This window comes from Lissotriton helveticus, chromosome 4_1, assembly GCF_964261635.1.
Source record: "Lissotriton helveticus chromosome 4_1, aLisHel1.1, whole genome shotgun sequence".
Taxonomy (NCBI): domain Eukaryota; kingdom Metazoa; phylum Chordata; class Amphibia; order Caudata; family Salamandridae; genus Lissotriton; species Lissotriton helveticus.
The window spans coordinates 822,790,329-822,816,092 of record NC_136063.1 but is presented as its reverse complement, the minus strand read 5'-3'; the positions used below and the strand labels follow the sequence as shown (position 1 = coordinate 822,816,092).

Below are 25,764 nucleotides of genomic sequence, written 5' to 3'. Positions count from 1 at the left end.
TATTTGTTATAATATATGCTAAGAATGAGTCAAAATACAAATATACCAAGTTTGGGTTACATTTTTAAAAATTTTAAAACTTTTTTAAAATTGTTAAAAAATTTAGATTTTTGAAATTTTAAATTTTGGTTAAAAAATTTGGTATTATTATGTTCAAAATAAAATATTGTGTGATTGTAATTTAATAGTCTATTTTGTAGTATAATAGATAAGAGTGGTTATTAATATATATAGTGATGTTTATGTGTTATAATATCACAAATATTATTGTTTCCTGTCCAGCACTTTACCTGACTTATGTAGGATTGGAGTTAGAATAATTCTTTATTATGGTTTCTTGTCCAGCACTTTACCTGACTTATGTAGGATTGGAGTTAAAATTGTGATTTATTTTTGATTACTGTTAAGTATTTTCTATGTGTTATGTTTTATATTTTATATTTTATAAAAAAATAAATTAATTTTTTTATTTTTTTTATATTTTACAATTATTATGATATATAATTTTGCTATATTTTTTTAATAATAAACAAATATGATTCTTTTGTACATTTTTACATATATATCACAAGTGTCAACATTTATTAAGTACAATGGTCATATAGTTTTGGACACTTTTTTTATTCATACTTTTCAGTTGTTGATGCAAACATTTTCATATTTTTTAATACACTTTTTTCAAATATTTGTTTACATTCTACATTGCAATTTTTATCATATATACATTGTTATATTACATTAATTACTATATTAAATTTAACATTTTTAAATTAAAATTTAATATGTTAATTAATTTACATGTAATTGTATTTTTCTAAAGTATGTACATAAAATTGTGTTCAGTGTTATACATATAAAAAAAATTAACAATCAAAAACATATTTTTAATATACTATAATTATTTAATATATAATTATATTAAAAATATTATTGTATATTTTACATTAATCAAAAGGTTCTTTACAAACAATAATACATTTATTACAATACATGGAAAAAATAATGCTATTCATCTCTATTTTTGTTTAAATTATGGGGATTTAGTCCTATTTTAGTTTTTATTGTGCTGCCATTTTAATTTTTGAACTTCACTTTTTTGTCTATCTACATCGTTGTTTGGGTCAATTCTGAAAACGGAACCTCGCGGTTGGGAGCTGCTTCGTGTTGGTGAATGTAAGTTTATTTTACATTATTTTTAACTACATTTTAAGACATTATAGAGCTAGTTGTATTGTGTAAGTGTTGGTATGTGTTGTACTTTACAGTTTATGTGAAAAATACGTGTTATTTAAGGTCTTTATTGATAACGTACTTTGTAGGATATTTATTATGAAATTAAGGTTTATGTATTGTGTAAATGAATTAATTTAGGGGTTTTCCTATGTTTTATATGTTATGTTTAGGCTTAGTGGCTTTCGTATTTATTGTGGGTGAGTTTTGTTTGTATTTATTTACAGGTGTTCGTTTTGGTGAGCTGAGGGATTTTATCGCGTAATTTTGGTTAAATACAGCTAAATGTTTAACTACATTTCTTGATTTTTCGGGGTTTTGGAGCGTTTTTATCGTCATTATTTTTCTCGTTTTTTATGGTTCCGTTCTCGAGAGGATTGCTACGTGGGACCCTTATAAAACAGTTGTTTTTTTCCATTTTGTGGGGATTTTTTTAAACCATGTGGATTTATTTATGTTCTATTCGTCTTGAAACCATCTTTTTGGAACACATTCTACAGCTGCACAACACTTAAGTTATTATTATATTTTAGATTGGGGTGGATTGAGCTATATTGTGCAATTTTGTTTAATGTCGTTTTATTATGTCTTGTAATAATAGATTACATTTATTTTTACATGACATAATGTAACTACATTAAATAAAAAGGTTTGTTTTATTTATTGTTTGAAATGTTTTTATGTGTTGCTTGTTAAAGGATAGATTTTGCTATTAGTTCTAAGTATTCAATACCTTCAATACTTGGGTACATTCTGACTTTTTGCTGTAGGTATTCGTACATATTTAATGTTTGTTTACTTAGTTTAGGGCCGATTTTAGATAGAGATTGCTCTATTCTTAGTTCTTGGTAGCTTTGCTCTTTTTTGATGCTTTGGATTAGTTTATGAAGTATGGGTTGTGTTCTTCCTATTGTGGCTTGGAAGGCATTATGCCATCCTTCGACCGCGTTGTTGGTTTTGGCTTTCTGTGCCATAGTACTAGCATACACATTCCACCATGGAATTTGGAATTTAGGTTGTCTGCGGTGGCCCGAACGATGTAATCTTCCCACCCAGGTATCTTCAAAATAGTCTAAGAAGGGAGTTAATTTTGTCTCATTGGTGCGGTAGAAAGGGCTGTCAAGTAGTAAATTGTAATAGTTAGCAACTTCTGTTGTTGGTACAAATGCCAATGCTATTAACTTTTTAATCTGATAAGCAAAGTTACTGTTTGTTGAATATTCAATGCTTAAAGTAGATTTTTGTAAGTGCCTCCATATACTTTGGTTGTAGTGATAATAACACCCTTGTATTGATGTGTGAGGATATATTTTAAGTATAGCTTGAATCATGGCTATTTCAAAGTCTATTATTATTCTTTGTGGATAGTAATTATCAGTAAATTCTTTGATAGTTGTTAAAATTTCTACGTAGGTAGCATTTGTTTTATTTGGCACCAGTGTATAAATTAAAGGGATATTTGTTTCTTGGTACTCACCATGGATGGTGTAAAGTTGATAGAAAGGTTTGGGACATACTTTAAAAGTTCCGTCCATCATCCAGGTTTCACACGATTTTAGTTTTTGCAAATTGCTATTTGTTGCAAAAAGTAAAATTCTTTTATCATGACTGTGGTTATCATACATTAAGAATTTATCTTCATTGTGTGTAATAGTATATTCAGGATAAATTATAATGTCTTGAAAAGTTTTAGGTGCTGGTGGAGTTGGATCAGAAGCTCGTTTTGTTTTTGCAATTAATCTTTTCAAGTTGGGTATTGAAGGTAACTGTCCTGTGACATGTTCTGGCACCTTGCTTAAAACATTTTTCAAAATAGTGGTGCTTGTTTCTTGTGAGCCTGTACTAGCTTCTCTCAATGTCTCTAGTGCTTCTCTTACTTCGACTTCTGTTACATTGGGTGGGTGGTTATGCTCATGTACATTTACAACATTGTTATCAACAGTCTGTGCTCTACCATAGCATGCAGTTGAGTAATATTTACTACATTTCCAATAAGTTTTATTCCCTTTGATTCTTTCTTGGGTGTAGGTGTAACCCATGTAGCTCAGCATAATTTTCCCTTTTTGAGAAGTAATAAAAGTAGCTCCTGTTGCCATGTCTAAGGTAGATCTGTGAAGACATATATATTTTTTTTAGTAAAAGTGATAAACATTTCTTGACATGTGTACGTTAAAAGGAAAAACTGCAAAAACTTACTTCCAATGTTGTTTTCCTGCTAATTATATGTTTTCTGTTCTTATATGTAGATTTTCACTCTTTAATGTTCTGTAGTTGTGGTAAAGAATAATACAAAAAAATGATTTAGTTTTATAGTTGTTTGTTTTTACTTTCTGATTATTAATAGACACAGTGGGTATACTTACCTAATGTAGTAGAAGATGTTGTTAGTTTAGTTGTAGATTGGTAGATGAATTTTCTATAATCTGTAAAAGAAAGTTAAATTGTGTTATTTATTGTATTAGGATCTATTAGTAGGTAATAACATATCAAGTCTTTAGCAAGTTTACTTTGTGACTTTTTACATTTATTTTAAAGCTTTCTAAGTACACATGGATAAGGCAGTTCATAATTTCATTTAATTATTATCTTGTGGTAGTTGTTGATAGGATGTTGTAGTTATATTTAAACAAATAAAAAGACCATCTTTTTAGTTTAGGGAGTTTAGCTAGTTATCGACAGGTTTGTATGATAAATGAAATGGGACTTCACTTACTTGATTTTTAGTATGCTGTGTTGTAGTCGTTGTAGTAGGTGTGTATTCTCTTGTTTTCAGCAAAGTAACCGTTTTCATCCAAGTTTGGCCAAAAAATGGTAAATTACGTTAAGTCTGTAATTGTCTTTATAGTAGTGAGTTAATTAATTGTTATATTTGATTGGTTCAATTACATATATTTTAAATTCATTGGCTGAGAACATTAGTTTGAATTTGAAAGCCGTTAATTTGTAAAGAGTTTGTAGCATCAATAATTGTTTTCGATTTTAATTACAAAATGTATTATATGTGTTTTATTTTAAATGTAAATATTTATTACAATGTTAAAATTAGTGAAATGTTATTTAAAGTAATCCGATAAGAGTGTATGATAGTGTTTGGTAATGTTTATATTGGTTTACCACCTTTACAACTTAACTTTTACAACGCATACCATTACAACGTAAGTATTTGTAAGTATATAATTATATTTAAAATGTAAAATGTTTGGGTTTTTTTAAGGGGTATATTTAGGGTTCAGGGTCAGTTTAGCGTTTTTGGGTGAAGGGGTATTTTTAGGGTTTAGGGTTAGTTTTTATTTTTTGGGTAAAGGGGTATTTTTGGTGTTCAGGGTCAGTTTTTAGTTTTTGGGTAAAGGGGTATTTTTAGGGTTCAGGGTCAGTTTTCAGTTTTTGGGTAAAGGGGTATTTTTAGGCTTCAGGGTCAGTTTTCAGTTTTTGGGTAAAGGGGTATTTTTAGGGTTCAGGGTCAGTTTTCAGTTTTCGGGTAAAGGGCTATTTTTAGGCTTCAGGGTCAGTTTTCTGTTTTTGGGTAAAGGGGTATTTTTAGGGTTCAGGGTCAGTTGTCAGTTTTTGGGTAAAGGGGTATTTTTAGGCTTCAGGGTCAGTTTTATGTTTTTGGGTAAAGGGGTATTTTTAGTGTTCAGGGTCAGTTTTCAGTTTTTGGGTAAAGGGGTATTTTTAGGGTTCAGGGTCAGTTTTCAGTTTTTGGGTAAACGGCTATTTTTAGGGTTCATGGTCAGTTTTTAGTTTTTGGGTAAAGGGGTATTTTTAGTGTTCAGGGTCAGTTTTCAGTTTTTGGGTAAAGTGGTATTTTTAGGGTTCAGGGTCAGTTTTCAGTTTTTGGGTAAAGGGGTATTTTTAGGGTTCAGGGTCAGTTTTTTGTTTTTGGGTAAAGGGGTATTTTTTGTGTTCAGGGTCAATTTTCAGTTTTTGGGTAAAGGGGTATTTTTAGGGTTCAGGGTCAGTTTTCAGTTTTTGGGTAAAGGGGTATTTTTAGGGTTCAGGGTCAGTTTTCAGTTTTTGGGTAAAAGGGTATTTTTAGGGTTCAGGGTCAGTTTTCAGTTTTTGGGTAAAGGGGTATTTTTGGGGTACAGGGGTACAGGATAGAAAAAAATAAAATTATATATAAATTTAAAAAAAAATTAAATGAAATGATTTTATATTAAATTAATTTACAATTAATTTTTTTCAATTAATTTATATTAACAAAATTAATATATACTTACCAATACTTACGTTGTAATGGTATGCGATGTAAAGGTACCTGCGTTGTAAAAACATGCGTTGTAAATTCATGCGTTGTATTAGTATTTGTGTTGTAAAAATTTCGTTGCAAAGGTATGTGTTGTAAAAGTATGCGTTGTAACGTCATACATCCTTTATATTACTAATGTATCTTTTTATTATTATATAAATAAAACATACATAGTGTATATACATATATGTTAGAAAAGCTTATTTTGATTTTTAATTATTATGAAAAAGTGAATAATAGAAAGGTAATGTGTATATAAGGTTATAAAGAAAATGACGATATTTTTTGTATATTAATATAAGTAGAAAGGTAGTCGATATTTGTGTAGTCGATATTAGTGTAGAAGGTAATGTTATTTTAAAGATAGTCGATATTTATGTAGTCGATATAATTGTTAACGATATTAGAGTAGTCGATAAAAAAATATCGATATTTGTGTAATTTCTTGTTTAAGTATATGGTGACGATATTTTTGTAGACGATGTATTTGTGGCGATATTTTTGTAGGTCGATGTTTTAGTAATCGATATTTCATCATGGAACCGAGAGGGACTGAGTAACTTTAAAAAAAAAATTTTTTATTGGTTTATAAAATCATAAGAGTAGAGCATAAAAAAATGCACAATAATAAAATTAGTAAAATTATTCGTGAGAGCTCAACAAAATAACAACTCATTTATTCAGTAAGGAAACGTCAACGAAACACTCATCCTAACGCTAGGCATTTATTTCAAATGCAACAAATGCCCTTAGCATCTCATAATTGGTCAAATATAGAAAAGCACAAGTCAGTTTAAGTGGTATTTGATCTAGAACTGTCAGCAATTGAATGAAATGTTGCTGTTAATAGGGAAGATGATGTTTGCAAGTGAAAAGAATATGCCTGAAGTCTCTGACTCACATTGAATGAAAGGATTTAGAATTGCGCTGACAGTCCCTTCTCTTGTTGATCTTATCCAGATTTGGAATATGACTAAGCTTGCATTAAGGACGTAAGTTTTGATCTACTAACATCATTGGTATAGTGAACCAAATACACGTCATTGATCTATGCGGGTGATCAACTCCCAAGTAGATTACTAAACTGCTGTCAAAATATTTTCTAAATTCACATGGTTGCCTCCTGGGTAGACAGGAAATTGTAGTGTGAGAGATTTTAGAATCCATCAAAGGTAATATTTCATAATTGGATGATAATTCATTGATGCCTCAACCATGATAGGACTGAATCAAGAGTAATGTTTTGAAGGTGACCTGAGAACGTATTAGTAACCCATAAGAAGAGCATCTCATTGTATAGGATCAAGGGCTACCCTGGCTGATCCCTTCTAACATCTTCACAGCATGCTATCCTTTTTCTTTGGAAGATCCTTTTTTGAGAATCTTGATGTAAACAATCTTAGAGGTAGTGATACTTCACTTCTTACAAGGAACATTCTTCAAAATCACCTTCAGTCGGCACAAGTGGGACTTGGCTCTCTTTATTACTGTACTTACCAGGACAGCTATCCTTGAAAAACATTTTAATATAAGAAGTGAAGATAAAGGGCATATACATGAAGATATGCAATAAATAAATGTCCCCAGTTAATAAGAGGAGCATAGCATGCAGCTATAGAGTCAGCCAAACCGCATCCAAGACTGGCTGGAATCAAGTGTAGTAGGAGAGCCCTAAAAGCGTGCTTTAAAACGAGAGATGAACAAAACATATATATAAAATAACCCTGATACATATAAACAAGTAGTATAAATGAAAAATTAAAGCAGATGTTGCTTATTGAAGGTTATTGATAGAATTGTTTATGTTGAAGTTAAGCGCCTCGCGATTCAAATGCTTTTCGTTGTGAATGCATAATTTAGAAAAGTAGTTGCAAAAGCGTGTAGAAGTGAAATACAAGCTTGACATTTTATACAGTGATACTAGAACTTCTATAGTTTATGACATGTTGAACACAATATTTGAAAAATGAAATTAGAAAGATGTGCACTTATATTAATGTGAAAAATTGTGGTACTAGGCTATTTCTGACAGATCTTTTCACAGAATAATGATTGGTGAACATTCTACATATTTGTTATTTGAACTAATTTAATTTCATTTTAATTGACCTTGGTTTAAAGCTAATTTCATTTCAACATGTGATGCTAACTTAAATGGTCTTTTGAAATGCTTTTCCCTAGCGCTGACCTTTCCCCTGATTTAATACAATGGTTCCTTTTGTGCTTGTGAAATGTTGCTTTATTTGTTCTGTACATGTCTTCCCCCTGACATTCCTGAATGTTTCTTCAACATTCAAACTGAAATCTTCCTTTGGGAATAGAATTTCAGCTATTGCCATAAGTCGCAACTTTGTATTTCTTTTCTACCAATGTTCGGCCTGTGCGGACTCTGATATCTCTTGTTTCACACGATTAGCATGGGAGACCAAATTGATGTTTCAACCATCTCTGGTGACTGGTGCCAATATGGACATGTGATGGTCTTTCGATGGCGGTGTGAAGCCACACCACTCGACATTGGTAAAAATGCTATAAAAGAGAAAAACCCAAAGGAGGGGCACCCAAACGCCATACTTTTACTTTCCCCATGCAAGAAGGTGCTGTGCTGATCGATCGTTTACTTTGGACTGTTCGTCGATGCTACAATTGGTAGCTGATAGACTGAACCTTCTTTGTCGAACCATTTCTATTTTTCAATTTTCCATTATATCTTTAGCTATATGCTATTGGACTTGCCCCTACTGAACTTCAAGTCTGAACCTTCCCCATTCTTCTATAGGACTTGAGCTGTTGGAAATGTAAACCCTCCTTCTGCCTTAAATGATAGTGAAACTCTGTAACTCTACAAATGGATTTTTATAACCACTCGATAAAGATTTGCCTAAATAGTTGGTGCTTTAATGCAAGTTGTGATATTCTAGACTGAAATCCTTAAGAAATTGCTTATTTTAATACATTTTGATTCTTTAATATAATAACAAAAGTAATCTAAACCATGCCTGGGTCTATTATTAAAGCCTGTTGGTTCTTCCATTTAAACTATGCTACTGAAAATGCTTTAAATGCATTGTAGGGAAAATCAGCGAGTTCTATCAGATCATCAGGTTTTACTTCTTTTATTCTGTGCTGCTATTGCCGGGCTTTTGCTTTGCATAATTTTAACTCAACTTAACATCATCAGGAGTTTGGGTCTCCCAGTTGCTCTCATTTATTTCTACAGGATGGTTCTAACAGTGGTGTATCTAAACCTGATTTCAAATTTGTGAGTTGGCTCTCGACTAATGGTCCTCATTGTACAGCTAACGTGGAGTTTGGTCACCTAATTTCCACCCCTCCTATCGACGGAGAAAGATTCATCAAACAATTGTTTCCTCTGTGGTAAATGGAAGTGCTGTAAAGTGTCTAATCGTAAAAGGGCCCAGTAAGGTTAGAGTAGTAAGAAGTGTAAGCGTATGAATAAAAATGTTATCACCCTTTATGCTGCAACAACTTCTACGGACTCTATTCCAGTAAAAATGTATCAAATTCACTTATTGTATCTTTCAAGAGTTTTGCCAGTTGGTAACCCTTCAAAACTGTACCTAAACCTAATGTCCCCATTGTATTTTTAAGTTTAATCTTGTATATTTAAATGCAATCTATACTGTGAAGGATATTTTCCAGGCAAGAACCTGCTATGTGAGGGTCAAAATATCTTCAGCATACACAGGATCTCCGGAATTGTAAATGTGCCTCTTTCTTTGCTGTCGCAGATGGTGGTGACACATGACATGGTTGACGTTGACATGTCTACATATGCTACGGAAGGCAAAGGGTACATCCTGGAAATCAAAACACCAGAAAAGAAGAAAGAAAGAGCTTCCACAACAAGAACTCCTGTCAAAGAACAAGAGACAAAATTACAAGAAGGTGGGTTTTACCATTTGTGTTTATCTACATTGTCAGTAAGACAAACATTGTTTGTATAGTAAGGTTGCCTCTTTAGAAAAAAAGTCAAGTAAGGTTATTTCAGCGCCTTATTAGTATAGTTCGGAAACTTCATTCCAGTAGGTTTAACAGCTAAGCTGGCTTGCATGGTACATTGGTAGATTGTAGGAAACATGCCTTCAGCGAGTTCCACAACTATCAGGTATGCTCAGTACCAGTGGACAACAGTATGCACACTTCTTGAAACATGGTAGGTCAAGAAAGGGAAAAGGAGGGTGCACCAGAAACCCTTGCTTTAACTGCTGTTCTTAAAAAGCTTTACTGGTGTTCAAAACCAACCCGTTTCACTCTAAGCGTCTTGCATACTCATCTTTCTTTCCCACACAACGTTTTTACAAATGTTTCACTATGGAAAACTCATCTTAAGGCTACCCAATCTTTCTCACATCTGAGATGAAGAAGTATAATTTGACGTCTCCCTTGCAGTTGCAGGTTACACAAAATCGCTGGTTATTCCTTCTGCAAAGTACAACTGGACAAAAGAACAGTTTTTTGTATTCAGCTTACCCGGGTACAATTTCATTAGGTTGTATTATTGAATATCGACCCCAGAATATTGTGGTATATGAATATTAAGGACAGAATATCGAGGCACAAACTATAGAAAGGTAAGCATATACAGGGAAGTATAGATTTATTATTCCTAACGCCACACATATATACCTTGGAGATATATATATATATATATATATATATATATATATATATATATATATATATATATATATTCAAAAACATTGTATTTGATTCCAAAACTCCTAGGAAAAAACAACCACCACGGACTCCAATTGCATTAGTAGTGATTTTATTTCAAAACGGCAACACTCACTCGACGCGTTTCGAGACCCTGTCTCTTGGTCATATAGGATCTCAAATACTATCTTATAGACAGTGTACCAGCAACTAAAAGGGGTGGTGACAGGAAAAGAGCACTACGCAAGGTAGAAACACAATACATTTTAGAATTCAACTAAAAAAATCCGGGAGGGTTAAATATCACCGAAGACCTTTACACATGTCTCTAAACAGCTCAAGGCTATCAGTAAGATTACAGACAAATAAAGAATAGAGCCACTTAGCTCATCAGGATGGATGCTGCCAAAAGCCAAACGTCAACAAAAGTCAGCAGAATCGAAATGATTTTAACATGTTTTATTGTTATCTTTTTTATATATGTACACTCAGTAACAAATTTGCACCAGCACTTTCAAATATATTTGCACAAATTTCACTTTGATGGTCATATGTCCACACAGGCTCTATTGCTTAAACCTTTTATAATCTGGCGGGTAATAACAAGGTGTCAAGGTTAGACTAGTACTGTATCTCATGCATATTTGCACAAGAAATAGGTATGTTCATGCAATTTAATCTTTGGTTTTATAAATTTTAGATCAAGGTTTTTATTGTAAAATCGCATCATAGTATTTCAATTTTAAATGTCAAATAATACCTCGAGGGAGAAAGGCAATGTCATGGTTGGAAATTGTATTTAAACCTGTATAACGAAAAAATTGACTCCCTTGTGTCCATGGAAATCACCATTTCTAAACAGTACTGTCAGTATGCACACTTTGCGCATATTTATGAAAGTTTTATAGATTTATGTTTTTTACCGAATATGTTTTTAACCCGTTGAAAAGTTTAATTAAATGATTTATAGTTTGCGGGCGAGAAGACAAAGGTGATTGAGTACTCAGTAAGCCTGCTGTTCTGTCAAAATTAGATGTTTGGTATTTATACCATAACTCAGTGACTGATCTGTGAACTGGGACAGTTTTAAAGGAAATATCAATGATATGTTAAACAGAGTATAAGGTCTAAACTTAGAGAGACGGTGGCAGGGTCTCAACTCCGCTTTGCTTGCTGTAGGAAACACGAAAGTGCCTTGCTCCATTCCAAGTACTGATGCATGTAAGAACTGTGACTTAGCCTGCATAATCTTTTTAAAATCATTGTTGAAATTACAAACGATGTTTTAGCTTGTGTTATGAATTTTAAAACAACACTTACTTATTGAAAATCACTCGCATTGCATTACCGCCTAAACCTGTTGCCTGGTGCGATTTTTATCTTCACTCCCACCCTGATTACAAGGGGGAGGGAACACTTAATGTAAACTTAGAAGCCTGTGCTCGTCATCACCCCTGCCCGCCCCGGTCCGACGCGGTAGCCAGTACCGTTGCGCGGAGGGCGGGGCAGGGAGAGCCAGTGACTTCCTGCGGGGACACTCACAGAGCGGTCAGCGCTCTAGTGGATGCTGCTTGAGGGCCTATTTAGGCGGAGCCCCGACACCTGCAAGCTGCGGAAGAGAGACGGTGGCAGGGTCTCAACTCCGCTTTGCTTGCTGTAGGAAACACGAAAGTGCCTTGCTCCATTCCAAGTACTGATGCATGTAAGAACTGTGACTTAGCCTGCATAATCTTTTTAAAATCATTGTTGAAATTACAAACGATGTTTTAGCTTGTGTTATGAATTTTAAAACAACACTTACTTATTGAAAATCACTCGCATTGCATTACCGCCTAAACCTGTTGCCTGGTGCGATTTTTATCTTCACTCCCACCCTGATTACAAGGGGGAGGGAACACTTAATGTAAACTTAGAAGCCTGTGCTCGTCATCACCCCTGCCCGCCCCGGTCCGACGCGGTAGCCAGTACCGTTGCGCGGAGGGCGGGGCAGGGAGAGCCAGTGACTTCCTGCGGGGACACTCACAGAGCGGTCAGCGCTCTAGTGGATGCTGCTTGAGGGCCTATTTAGGCGGAGCCCCGACACCTGCAAGCTGCGGAAGAGAGACGGTGGCAGGGTCTCAACTCCGCTTTGCTTGCTGTAGGATACACGAAAGTGCCTTGCTCCATTCCAAGTACTGATGCATGTAAGAACTGTGACTTAGCCTGCATAATCTTTTTAAAATCATTGTTGAAATTACAAACGATGTTTTAGCTTGTGTTATGAATTTTAAAACAACACTTACTTATTGAAAATCACTCGCATTGCATTACCGCCTAAACCTGTTGCCTGGTGCGATTTTTATCTTCACTCCCACCCTGATTACAAGGGGGATGGAACACTTAATGTAAACTTAGAAGCCTGTGCTCGTCATCACCCCTGCCCGCCCCGGTCCGACGCGGTAGCCAGTACCGTTGCGCGGAGGGCGGAGCAGGGAGAGCCAGTGACTTCCTGCGGGGACACTCACAGAGCGGTCAGCGCTCTAGTGGATGCTGCTTGAGGGCCTATTTAGCCATCGCCCCCTAGACGCGCGCAGCGATCGCGCGCAGCATCGCCGAAGCAACGCCGAAGACCAGCCAAAGACCTGCCCGTCTGCGCCCGTCCGCGACAGTACGTGGCATAGGGGCACTACAACTACTCACTATGGATTCTACCACCACAGGTATGAGACACATAGTCTACTGCTCTGAAACCCTTCGGCGGCTTCAAACAACCGTGAACTGCACTGCTCGGCTTCCTAGTCAACAGCTCGAGGGCAGTTTCTCGTGTCTTCAATGTAGGTTTCAATCAGTGGAGATTAAGCATTTTAAAAGCACTAATATCTCAAAACATACCTCTCCCACGAGTTATACATGTCTTCTTTTAAACGTACGATCCCTTCCAAAGCATCAACTACAGATTTGGGACCTTATCTCTACTAAGCAGCCTGACATATGTTTCTTCACCGAAACATGGTTGAAGCCCCACACGGTAACAGCAATTACGTTCGGGGTCCCCTCAGGCTACAAGATTATACACGCTGATCGGCCGATTAAAACTGGCGGAGGATTAGCCATAATATTCAAAGATAGATATAAGGTCACAATCCTAGAACAAAAGTGCTGCCCCCTCCTGGAATTCCTGGCCTTCAAAATCAGCCTTCTAGGAAATACTTCCTGGAGAGGCGCCTTGGTGTATCGCCCACCAGCCCCCAACCCTGCCTTCTCTTTGTCCCTCCTGGAGCTGGTAGCCCCACACATTAAAGCCAAGGAGGACTTTTTTCTCCTCGGGGACTTTAACATACATATGGACAACCCTCTACTCTCCGAAACAGTTCAGCTCACGGCAGACCTGTCCACTCTTGGATTAGTGGCAATAAATAGAGGAGCAACGCACTCAGGAGGCCATACTTTGGACTCCATATTTACTAACTCTACCAATATTGGATGTTCCCCTGCCAAAGAAGTCTGCTGGACAGACCACTATCTAGTTGAATTCCAGGTCACAAGACAGACTAAACGGCCTTATAGGACACCGCCCCCGCCAATTCTCCGTCGCCAATGGCATAAAATATCCGTGGAAAACTGGCGCGAAAACTGGCTACAACCCACTTTTACAGATGCTGACTCCGCAGAGACAGCTCTGGAGAAATTAAATAACTCACTTAAGCATGCAATTGACACTCTGGCCCCTCTGAAATCACACAAACAGTATCCCCCTTCCAAGCAGGAAAAATGGTATACTCCTGACCTCAGGAAAGAAAAACAGAAATGCAGGCGATTAGAAAAAGCCTGGAGATCATCAAAAAACGTAGAGCAAAAGGAAATTTTTCTAGAAGCCCAATCCTGCTATTATAAAAACATCAAGAAAGCAAGGAAAAACAACATCTCTCTACAGCTGGCACAGGCAGGTAATTGCTCACGTGAACTGTTTAAAATACTACAGAGCTTTGTGAAACCCATAGCAAGTGAGAGCCCCGAAGACGCCTCACAAGAATTGTGTGATGAGATATCCACGTACTTTGAGGAAAAAATCAATCTCATATACAACAAAATAGTGGCGTTTAGGGGTGTAGGCTCTACCACTCTCCACTATAAAAAATCCCCTTCACAAAATGAGAACTCTCTACTCACCATTCCATCAGTCAGAGATCAAGACCTTCCACTGCTTATTAACCATATAAAATCAGGCTCCCCCAATGACCACCTCCCCGCCAAAATGGTGGCCCCTCTGATCTCCCTCCTTGGACCCTCTATTCAAGCTGTCATGAATATCTCACTAGCCGAAGGACAGGTTCCAAGGGAATGGAAGATTGCGGTGGTGAACCGAATTAGGAAAAAAACGGCCTCCCCCTGGACAGATCTTTCTAACCTCCGGCCCATCTCCCTCCTACCTTACATCGGTAAGATGACAGAGAAGCACGTGAACACCCACGTATCTAACTTCATCGAGGCAGCGGAAGGCCTGGACCCTTCACAATCTGGGTTCAGGCCAAACCACAGCACCGAATCAGCCCTACTAGCAGTGACCAACAACATCAGGATGTCACTGGACGGCGGGGGGTCTATGATTCTGGTGCTGTTGGACTTATCCGCTGCCTTCGATACGGTGTCTCACGAAGTGCTTCTCGGCCGTCTGAGGGACGTGGGACTGGGAGGAACAGCTCTGTCCTGGATGGAGAGCTTTCTTACTGGCCGCTCTCAGGAAGTCAGGATGGGCTCCCATAAATCCACCTCTAGGGAGCTCACCAGGGGAGTGCCACAGGGCTCATGCCTAAGCCCCACACTGTTCAATGTGTATGTGGCCCCCCTGGCTGACATAGTGAGGTCCTTTGGGTTCACCCCGGTGTCCTACGCCGACGACACCCAACTTCTATTCCCCTTTAAAACCTTAACACCTGCTCTGAAAAAATCCTTCGCAGATGGCATGAGGGCGGTCTCAAGGTGGATGACTGAGAACTGCCTTCAATGCAATGTGGCTAAAACTGAGGTGTTACTGTTTGGGGCTGCAGCGTCAGAATGGTCTGATGAGTGGTGGCCTTCAGAACTGGGTCCAGTCCCCATCCCAAAGCAGACTGTGAAAAACCTGGGTGTATTATTTGATCAAACCCTGACATTTAAAGACCATGTCAACCAGGTTGCCGGCACGTGCTTCAGGGCCATTGGACTGCTGCGAAGAGTTTTTCCCTATCTCACTGACAACCACAGAAAAACTCTAGTTCAGGCGCTAGTAATTAGTAGATTGGACTACTGCAATGGCCTTCTTTTATCCACCAATGAAGGCCAGCTAAAGAAACTGCAAGTAGTCCAAAACACGGCAGCAAGGCTAGTCCTCAATGTACCATCCAGGACCCCCTCCTGCCCACTTCTGGCGGAACTTCACTGGCTGCCTGTGCGGCAACGCACCCAGTTCAAAACTCTTTGCATAATCCACAAATGTCTGTCAGGAAATGGCCCAAAATACCTTGCAAAAGCTTTTTTACCCTATGCCCCAGGCCGCTCACTGCGCTCTAGTAACCTGCAACTATTACAGGTCCCCAAAATAAAGAAATGCCGACAAGGAGGACGTGCTCTGGCGTATGCTGGGCCAGTTCTCTGGAACTCCCTCCCCCTCACACTAAAACAAATAACTAACCACCTGTCCTTCCGCAAATCCCTCAAAACATACCTCTTTAACAGTATTTAAACCCCCTTCATCTCCCAGCAACTTTTCTTGAATGACCTGGCACAATACTAGTTTCCCTCTGTAAGGCAAAGCGCGGAGATACCCCTTCGGGGGTCTATTCATGCGCTATAGAAGCATATAAAATAAAAATAAATAAAATAAAATAAATAAAATAAACTGTGTTTATATATAAGTTTGACTGACACGTTGTTTGTTTACATATGCACTGTCACTATAAACACAGATGGGGGAAAAATGGTATAAAAAAGATCAGCTCACTATACAACGCGTCATGGGATCAAGGCTCTTGGGAGCAGAAACGCTTAATGGCCGGCATACTGATGGGAGAATAAAAACTATTATTCAGCACCTTATATGTGGTCCGCGCTCCATTCTTCCTGATTGAAGCGCCAGTGGCAGTGGCAAGTGGAGTGCTCAAGATATATATATTCATTCATGTTGCGGCGTGATCAAGGGCATACCTTGCCAGAAACGCGTAGCTGCTCTGTGCTTCAATTAAAATCTGCCGAAGCTGAATCATTGTGGTCCGTCTCCCTTTGTTTGCTGGTGTGTGCTCGGGGCCTGGCTGGGTCGGAGACGCCGAGAGAGATTCAAGGAGAGTCACGTGGTATATATATATATATATATATGTATATATATATATATATATATATATATATATATTACCTACTGGCGGTCGCCAGTAGGTAGTTATAGTTAGGATCTACTTTCCATAGGAACATTCTATTGGGAATAACTTTTGCGCCGGTGGACGAATCTTAGCGAATTTCTCAAAGAAGATGGCCCGCTCCGCTCCGCTCCTTCCCTGAAAGTTTGGGGGGGATTCGTTAAGCGGGGGCCGAGATAAAAGGGGGGTCCCAAAACGTGTTTTCCCCATGTTAATTTCCATGGGGCAGTTGGACTCACTTTTAGCCCGAACGGTTGAATGGATTTCCACCAAACTTGGCAAAATTGTAGGGACTGGTAGCCCGATGTGCCTTTGCTATGTCTCAAGATATGCAGTCCAGTGGATTTTGAGTAATTTAGGTTCAAAAAAATATATATATCTATAAGCGTGCCCCGGTACGCGCACCGGGGCGCTTACCAGCGCGCTACGCGAGTTCGCGCGCGGAAAGCTGATTGGCTCTCGGGTGTCTGTAAACATTCCAAACAGTCCGGAGCGGCCGCCATCTTGTGTCTCGGTAGGATCGAGACACAAGAGGTGGCAAAAACAAAGGGGGAAATGACCATAAGGGGGCAGAGTAGACTCCCCCTGACCCCCTAGGTTTGATGTGGGGGCCATAAAAGGGCGCCACGGGGGAAAAAAAATTAAATTTTTTTCAATTTTCACGGGGGGAGCGCCCGGTACGCGCACTGGCGAGCGTACTGGGGAGCGTACCCTGGAGAAAAAAGAATGACAGAGTTTCAAAAAAAAGTAGCATTTTTTTATAAATTAGAGGTAGTTCTGAAAAGAACTGTTTTTTTATTTTTTGTTGTTTTATATTTTTTTATTGTTTTTTGAACATTTTTTACTTTTTTTGGCTTTTCTTAACAATTTTATATTTTTTTGTAGTTTTTCGGGGGGTCAAACAAAACACAGGGAATTGCAAACAGCTCAACTGGAGCAAAAAAAAATAGAAAAAAATTAAGGTCGCTTGCTGCAGTGATGGTTGTCTGCAGCTCGATTGAGTAAAGTGATGCTTTGCTCACCATATGAGATTGTTTTGTTGCAAAATTTGCAAACAAATTTATAATCTCCAAACCTAGTTTGTACATTAGGGACCATCTCCCTAGCCTCTGCATCCAATAGAGTGGGTTGATTGGAGGCGCTTGAAGAAGAAGGATGGGAAGGGTTCTTGGTCAGTTCCCTGACCTCTGCTGCCGAATAATTGTTCGGGTGCTTCCTCTGCATATGTCTAATCATCGTGTGGTTCCAAAAAGAATACTTCTTCTTTGGGCTCCTTCTTGACAGTTCTTGGCCACAGATGAGGCAAGTCACCTTAGCTGCAGTCACCTTTTTTGCACCCCTTGGCATCTTGTAAAAGTTCCAAATAAAATGTTCCTTGGGTCTGTATGGGGTATTGTCCTCAGGCAGAAAGTCTCTCTCCACCTCCTACTCTTCGTCCTCCTCTTCTTGTTGACCACCAATGTGGTCTTGTGGTGGTTCTTGTGGTGGTGGTGGAGGTGGTGGTGGTGCAGATGCACCTGCATCTGCTACTAGTGAAGCCATTTCTCACAGAATGAATGCAGGTCTTCTTCACTCAAACAACAAAGTGAAAATGAGGAAAAAAGGTGGGGTCTTTCATCATTTAGAAAACAAAAGTGTTGTGAACCAATCAAAAGTGTTATTTTCAGGTCACATGACCCGACGCGCTTACGCTACGCGCCCCGGTGCGTGCTCGGGGGCGCGCCAGGCTGTGCTTACGTTGCGCAACCGTATGCGCTCGGGTGCTTCCGGGTGCGCTTACGTAGTGCATCATATGAGGCATCACGCGGCTACGCGATACGTCACGATGTTTTCGTTCGCGGCAATAGCGCTAACGGGACGCTCACCGGTACGCACCCCTGGGCGTGCCGAAGCACTGCGCTTACCGGTGAGCGCATCGGTACGCGCCCCGGGAGCGCTCCGGGGCTAAAAAATAAAAAAAAATAAAAAATACTATTACATAATTATACAATATAAAATTCGTTATAAAAAATATTACTTTTCATAGCTATAGCGATTTACTATTAAAAAACCATTGAAATTCACTGAAAAAACCATAGGTTTCACACCAGTTATAGTTAGCTGGAAATTTTACTGGCATAAAACCAATGAAATTCCCACGTTATAGTTAGTTGGACTCACTATAACTTGCGCGTGCAATGCACTGCTGATGACGTCACATATTACATCACTCATGACATGGTCAGTGACATCACTCATGACATCACTGATGACACCATCCTTGTGACAGAGTGACGGACCTCCTTTCACTGTAATGTAACCCTTAAAACACATATTCAAAAATAGAAACTAAAATTTTCAAAGAAATGGAGATACCCATATCAGTTACAACAACCAATTCAGTAATTCCATCATCTATATACACATCCACTCATTCACAAACAGTTCTATATAGTCACTCATACATATACTCACTCATCATATGTAGTGATACGCCTATACATCCTGTTACACACCGACAGTCATCCAAAAGTTACTCACAGACATACTCACACATGCAAATAAACTATTGAACATCCATTTATTTGCATATAGAGCTATACACACACTACCACCTTACTTCTAAGGGAATTTACACATATTTATTCTCTTAAACAATCACTTATAGAAACACATACTAATTTAAACAGGAACTCTTACAATCCCTCACTCTCACATATACTCACTTATATACATCAATATTCACATATACTAGATTAAAACATATGTAGTTACTGATAAAGACACTAGTGAGACAGTCATTCACTCACTAACACACACATATACACACTCATTCACCCATACAGTCCTGCACATATGTTGTCTTCAAAACACATACAAACAGAGAGTCAGTCATTCATGCATCTATGTACTAAGTAATACCCCCACCAAACCATACAAACACTCATACTGATACTAAGAAAAATATCTAATAACCTATATACATACACATGTACCTACTCACCAACCCATGCAGCCACTTATACACAAAGTGAAACACTAATACATATATTTAAATATTTAAACATTACTCACTAATATTTATTTTTCAAAAAGACACACATTCACTGGATGGTGTCATCAGCGATGTCATGAGAGATGTCACTGACCATGTCATGAGTGATGTAATATGTGACGTCATCAGCAGTGCATTGCACGCGCGAGTTATAGTGAGTCCAACTAACTATAACGTGGGAATTTCATTGGTTTTATGCCAGTAAAATTTCCAGCTAACTATAACTGGTGTGAAACCTATGTTTTTTTCAGTGAATATATATATATATATATATATATATATATATATATATATATATATATATATATATATATATATATATATATATATATATATATATATATATATATATATATTACCTACTAGTAGGTAGTTATAGTTAGGACCTAGTTACCATAGGAAAATGGCAACATTCTATTCCCAATAACTTTGGCGCAGATTGACGAATCTTCGCAAAATTTCAAAACAAATTCTTTGTTGAGATCAGCTCATATGTTGAAAGTTTGGAGGTAATTCTTCAAGGGGGAGCCGAGAAAAAAGGGGGGGGGTCCCAAAACGTGTTTTCTCCATGTTAATTTCCATAGGAAACTTTAGACAAAGCTACAGGTCGAACGTGTGAACGGAATTACCTCAAATTTGGCAGGGAGAAGCGTCTTGGTCTAGAAAGCATGCTTTTGTTTATTTGATGTAAATTCGTTTAGTAGTTTTTGAGAAATATTGAAAATTACAGATATCGATTTTGGGAATTCTGCCATCTGATTGGCTGAGGCGTTACGAGCGCAAGCTTGTTGCTGATTGGTTGCGAGCGGTGCAAATGGTTGCAACTAGGAAGTGTTGGCCGCCATTTTGTGATTTCATTGAAGCGAGTAAGGTGAAAAACGGGGGGAAAAAGTGGGAAATAGGAGGGTAGGAGCACTGTCACCTCTGTGGGGTGTTTAGGGTGTGCTATAGAGGGGGTGTGAAGCGAAGTATTTACCCCTACCGGTGTGTAAGTGGTGGGCTACGGAAATTAAGTGAGGTATTGCGTAGAGTCTGATGTGGGTAAGGTGAACTGGTGCGGGACTCGGGGATTAAAGCCTGAGCCCAAATTGTGTGTCTTATGCTGTGAAGTCAGGTGCTGTGGGCACTGCACTATAGTTGTGGAAGTAGTGACCGGATGTGTTTATAACTACTAGGATGAACTACTGACCCGTACTGGTATGAAAGTCCTGGGGTACGAAATATATGTGAGGTATTGTCTAGAGTCTCATGTTGCTAAGCTGAGCTGCTGCCGGAGTCGGGGATTAAAGCGTGAGCCCAAACTGTGTGTCATATGCTGTGAAGTCATGTGCTCTGGCTGCTGTGCCACATCTGTGCAAGTAGTGTCAGCATGTAGTTATAGCTACTTGGATGAACTTTTGTTTAGAACATTGTAGCTTGTGTATGGTGCTTAGGTTGTGTTGTATAGGGAGTGCGAAGGTAAATTAATATGGTGTTTGTAAAGCGGAAACTACTCACATCGACGGGTGAGTAGAGCTGGGGATCATAGCGAGAGGTCTGTGCTGCAAAGTGAGATAGTCTGGCCGCTGAGCCACAACTGTGTGGAGAATACATTTTGGCGAGGGTGCGGGAGTTGGCATTTTATGGCCCTAAAATAGCGGGCCTAAGTTGTAAGTTATAGGGTGGCTCTTAAAAGAGCCCTTGTGTTGGAGCTACATATAAGTGCCAATGCACAGCTTCAAGTTATTCAGGAAAACTCGTTCTGTGTAGTGTACTCCATCACTTCTGTATATATCCACCATATCAAAACGTATGTTGTTGTTCTATATGGACCCCTTTTTGTGGTCTCTGAGGTATGCAGAGAGAGCTTTGTTGACTTTTTTCTGAGATTTTTCAATCGGAGGACACAATTGTTTGGACCATTTCCACTTCTGTCTTTGGCATATATTGGAATATACAAAGACAGTTTGAGGCAAAAGTAACATCAATTGTCCAAAGGTATCCTTCATAAGCATTTCCAAATCTACCCCAGTCAATGTGCCTAGGTCGTTTCCACCACAGTGCACAATCATGAGGTCAGGGTGTTGGAGATGTAAACAGGTTTTAACCAAAGGCAACAATTGGTGCCACTTCACTCCTCTCTGTCCAAACCATTTAATGTGCACATTTTGTAAACCTAGGTCTAAGTCAATACATCTCTGTTCTGTATACCTCTTGAATCATCTCATGGTAGAATTCTGTAGCTCATGCAGTTCCTTCGTAGAATAAGAGATATATTTAAAGATGGGGAAGTAATTTCTTTCCGAATAAAAAACGGTACCTGATTGGGAGATGAAAAGCATTATTTTTTAAAAGTAGGGTGCACATTCGTTTTGTGGAAAAGTATGTTTGTGATTGGCTAAGAAAAAGCAGTTTGCACGTGGAGTACATATTATAGGAAAACATTTGCTCAACTCAACCACACCTGCTACTTGCATTTGGAAGGCAGTGTTCGAACTAAAAACTGTTGTGAACTTTTAACCTGCACGTGCCGTTAAATGTAAGAGAAAATGTTGCAAAAAAAATATTGTTAGATTTAAAAAAATTGATGAACTTTTAACCTCCACGTGTCGTAGAATGTTCTAAAAAGTGTGTTGAGAGAATACTTTGCATTTCTGACTTCGATGTGTACGTGAATATTTAAAAAACTATTTATATGGAAGAGTAGAAAGACAGTAATAGAGAGAATTTTTTAAAGCTTAAAGAATCAAGGAACTATTGTAATTTGTTCCTGATTACCTACTGGCAGTCGCCAGTAGGTAGTTATCACTGTTAAGAGCCTGAAAGTGCGGTGTTGCTCAGAGTGGCATGATGGTGATATTGATATGGGGCTACACTCGGGTATGAAACCGAGAGTCTAAACCATGATGTCATTGCTGTAAAGTGATGCGGTCTGATGTTTGTAGCGTACATGTGCAAGTAGTGTTAGTAGATGTTTAGTGTTGAGTGGGAAGCGAACTACTGGCCGCTACTATGTGTTTATAGTATACCAGAAGTGGGAAGCGAAGTAGTTATGCCTACCGGTGTGAAGACTTGGAGATGAAACCGAGCTGATTGCTGTAAAGTGATGGGCTCTGGGCGCTGTAGGATACTAGCCGCTGTAGTATAAGTGTGTAAGTAGTGTTAGTATGCGTTTTAGTATATAGGGAGTGGGAAGCAACCTACTCATCCCTACTGGTGTGAAGACTCTGGGATTAAACCGCAAGCTTAAATTGTGAGCTCATTGCTGTAAAGTGATGTGCTCTGGGCGCTGTAGCCTACTTGTGGAAGAAGTGTTAGTTTACGTTTATACAATATAGGGAGTGGGAAGCAAAAGTCTTACCCCTACTGGTGGATAAAACCATGAGGTCTTTGCTGTAAAGTCATGGGCTGTGTGTTGTATTCCATTGTAAGTCATAGTAGAATGTTAGTATGTAATTCTACTAGAAAGTAAGGGACATATTATCAAGGAACGGCGTTATTATTATCGCCGCTTTAGTGGCAAGAAACAGCCACTACAACAGCGATAATGGGCTTGATAATATGCCGTAGAAGCCATGTTAACACCAGAGCATGGGCTTCTATTGGAATTCTCTAAGGCCCTCTGTATGTAATGTTAGAATGTAGGGCAGTCATGAGGGGAACCTTGCGGAGTTAGTACACTGTGCTGGATTAGACGGTTGCTTTACTGTCTGCTTCTGTTGGTGGTTGTTTCAGGTGTCTTGTTTTCTTGTAATAAATCTACTTATTGGATTCACTGCTGTCTGCCTCTTCACCACATAAATTTGGTGACGAGCTGGAGAAGGCAAAAGAAGGCACCACTCACCAATATTTCAAAATTGATTGAGTTGTGCTGAAGACCCGTTTTATTCGTGTAGCTGTTTCTACTCATGCCAGGGTCGTCGGCTCATTGAACTATGTCATCCGACTTCTGGTAATATTTCTATTTTTAGATTTTGCACTTCCTTTGCTTCTTCACTACATTCTGGTCGCTGTACTACATGTGTGTAAGTAGTGTTAGTTTGCGTTTATATTAACAAATGCATCATGGTAGTAGGGTGGACGACCTCTCAGGCACAGCTCATACAATGTCCCGGGGTGTGCATTCGCTAAACATTTGTGTTTGCTATTAGAGGGTGGTGCATGGCTTCCACCCTGTGATAACAAATACTTGTTCGACTACTTGAAGCGGGAGGAGGAAAACCTTGTATCGCTGTAAAAGAGGGAATGCGGATGGTGAAAATGGAGAGAAAAGAACAAAAAAACAAAGCGGTGTCTCATCGGTTATTTTAAAAGAGGCCCCTGGTGGGTGGGTAATGTTCCGTGGCCAATCCAATTATTATATTTCGGGGTATCATTAGGACTGGGGATCTTAATGTCACATGTAAATTAGGCACGGAAGGGCACAGAGACGTTTTGCAGCCTAGGGGAGTGCCACCTTCCCGGGTATTGTTTACTAATTGTTTGGGGGGTTCGGGCCATTTGAAGTCCGGGGATCGCCACACTCTGGGTCTTTATTTAAATATGCAGGGTGGGCCTTGGCAGTCCCTGAAGCCTCTGTGGTCCTGGGCAGTGCCTTATTTGTTCTGTAATCACACTGGCAGTACTTATGGTGTTATAAAGTGATACACTTATAGAACTCTTGCAATTGTAAAATTACCCAGGCTTCATTTGTCTAATAGTCAGTTAGATTATGTTTGGTAGGTGCACTCTAATACTAAATAATTTTGTTCTTAAAATCTCCTATAAACAGATGATTTTCACAATAAATAATAGACAAGTGTTGTCAGAAAAAGAAGACCCATACACTCAGTTATTTATTTGAAAAAAGTACCCTTTATTAAAACAGAAATAAATAGAAATGTAACTTTAATAGAACAGTATAATAAAAAAAACATGGGTTGGACTCCAGTGGAAGCAGCGTAGGAAACCTGCAAGACAAAAATGAAACATAAGTATGTGTGCTATGTGGAAGAGGTAAAGAAAGGTAGTCCGAATGAAAGACCATAGTGAGAATGGAAGGGTGGGTAGTGGGTGGACGGGAGAAGGGGAGGGAGAGTCAAAAGAAGAGAGGGAGGAGGAGACAGAGCGTCAGCCTATTGCACCCAGCCCTTAGGGTTTACCCTCCGTCACCCATGGTCTGCGAGAAAGAGTGTGGTTCAGCAAGTCCTTAAAATTAAATACATGAGGCCAAAGATTATGGGCCATATTATGAAGGAAGGGCGATAACATTATCGCCGCTTTAGCGTCAGGAAACTGCTGCTAAAGCGGCAATAAGGGGTTGATAATATGCCCTTGTGAATTCCATTAGAAGCCTATGTTCTGGTGTGAACCTGGGCTTCTATGGGAATTCACAAGGGCATATTATCAACCCCTTATCGTCGCTTTACCCGCAGGTACCTGTCGCTAAAGTGGTGATAATGTTATCGCCGTTCGTTGATAATATAGTCCTACATTATTAACTACGGGAAAATCGCTTGCATGCATCTGTGCACCCAGGGTGCTTCACCCTAATCCCTTCCCCCGCACTGTGCTCAATTGTTGGTTTTGCACACCGAGGCTTCACTGCTCACCTGCCACCACTGGTGTGTCCCACAAGGTGTTGTTGCAAGGTCCTATTCCGGGGTATGTTTGTACACGATGTGGATCCCTTTCGTAGACGAAGGGCAGTAGGGCTCACTATTTAGAACCTGTGTTGATTGCCAGGTATTGTGCATTGTGATATGGGAGGTGGATGCGGCATATCATTTGAGGTAGTGTGGAAGAAGAGGAACGTGTGGCGTCGTGGTTATCCTATTTATACGTACGCAAAGTGGCCTGGGCTTGCGGACGCCAGACCAGCTTAGGGGTGTGAATAATTATTCCGGGGACTTGGGCGTTGTTCAGTTCCTGCCTGGCCAGGTAGTTTCCTTATGTGTGTTTCTTTTGTAGATTTGACCTTGCAGAGTGTGCAATTTAGATTAGTGTAGCATGTGTCGGGAGGGGGGAAACTATCATTAATGAGATGGCATGTGATCATCAGGATGTGCAGTCTGCCCGTGGCTGATGATGCTCCTTAAAACCACCAATACCCTGGCCGAAAAGCAGCACAATAATGTGCAGAAACACATCAGGGGCATCGTGTAACACATATTTGTTTTTTGATGGAACGTTGAGATGCATGGCAATCACACGTGGAAGGCTAATGTACAGAATATTTATCAAGA

At 38.9% G+C, this 25,764-nt stretch overlaps 1 protein-coding gene across 4 annotated transcripts in view; it reads left to right on the top strand.

Annotated features, from left to right (window-relative positions):
• The window catches only part of MYOM1 (myomesin 1), a 699,631-nt gene that overhangs the window by 588,082 nt on the left and 85,785 nt on the right, over window positions 1-25,764 (top strand). For all 4 annotated transcript variants that reach the window (XM_078687471.1, XM_078687468.1, XM_078687469.1 and 1 more), the window contains one exon: window positions 9,232-9,388. In XM_078687471.1, coding sequence (XP_078543597.1) covers window positions 9,232-9,388 — 157 coding nt within the window. The remainder of the gene's footprint in view (window positions 1-9,231; window positions 9,389-25,764) is intronic.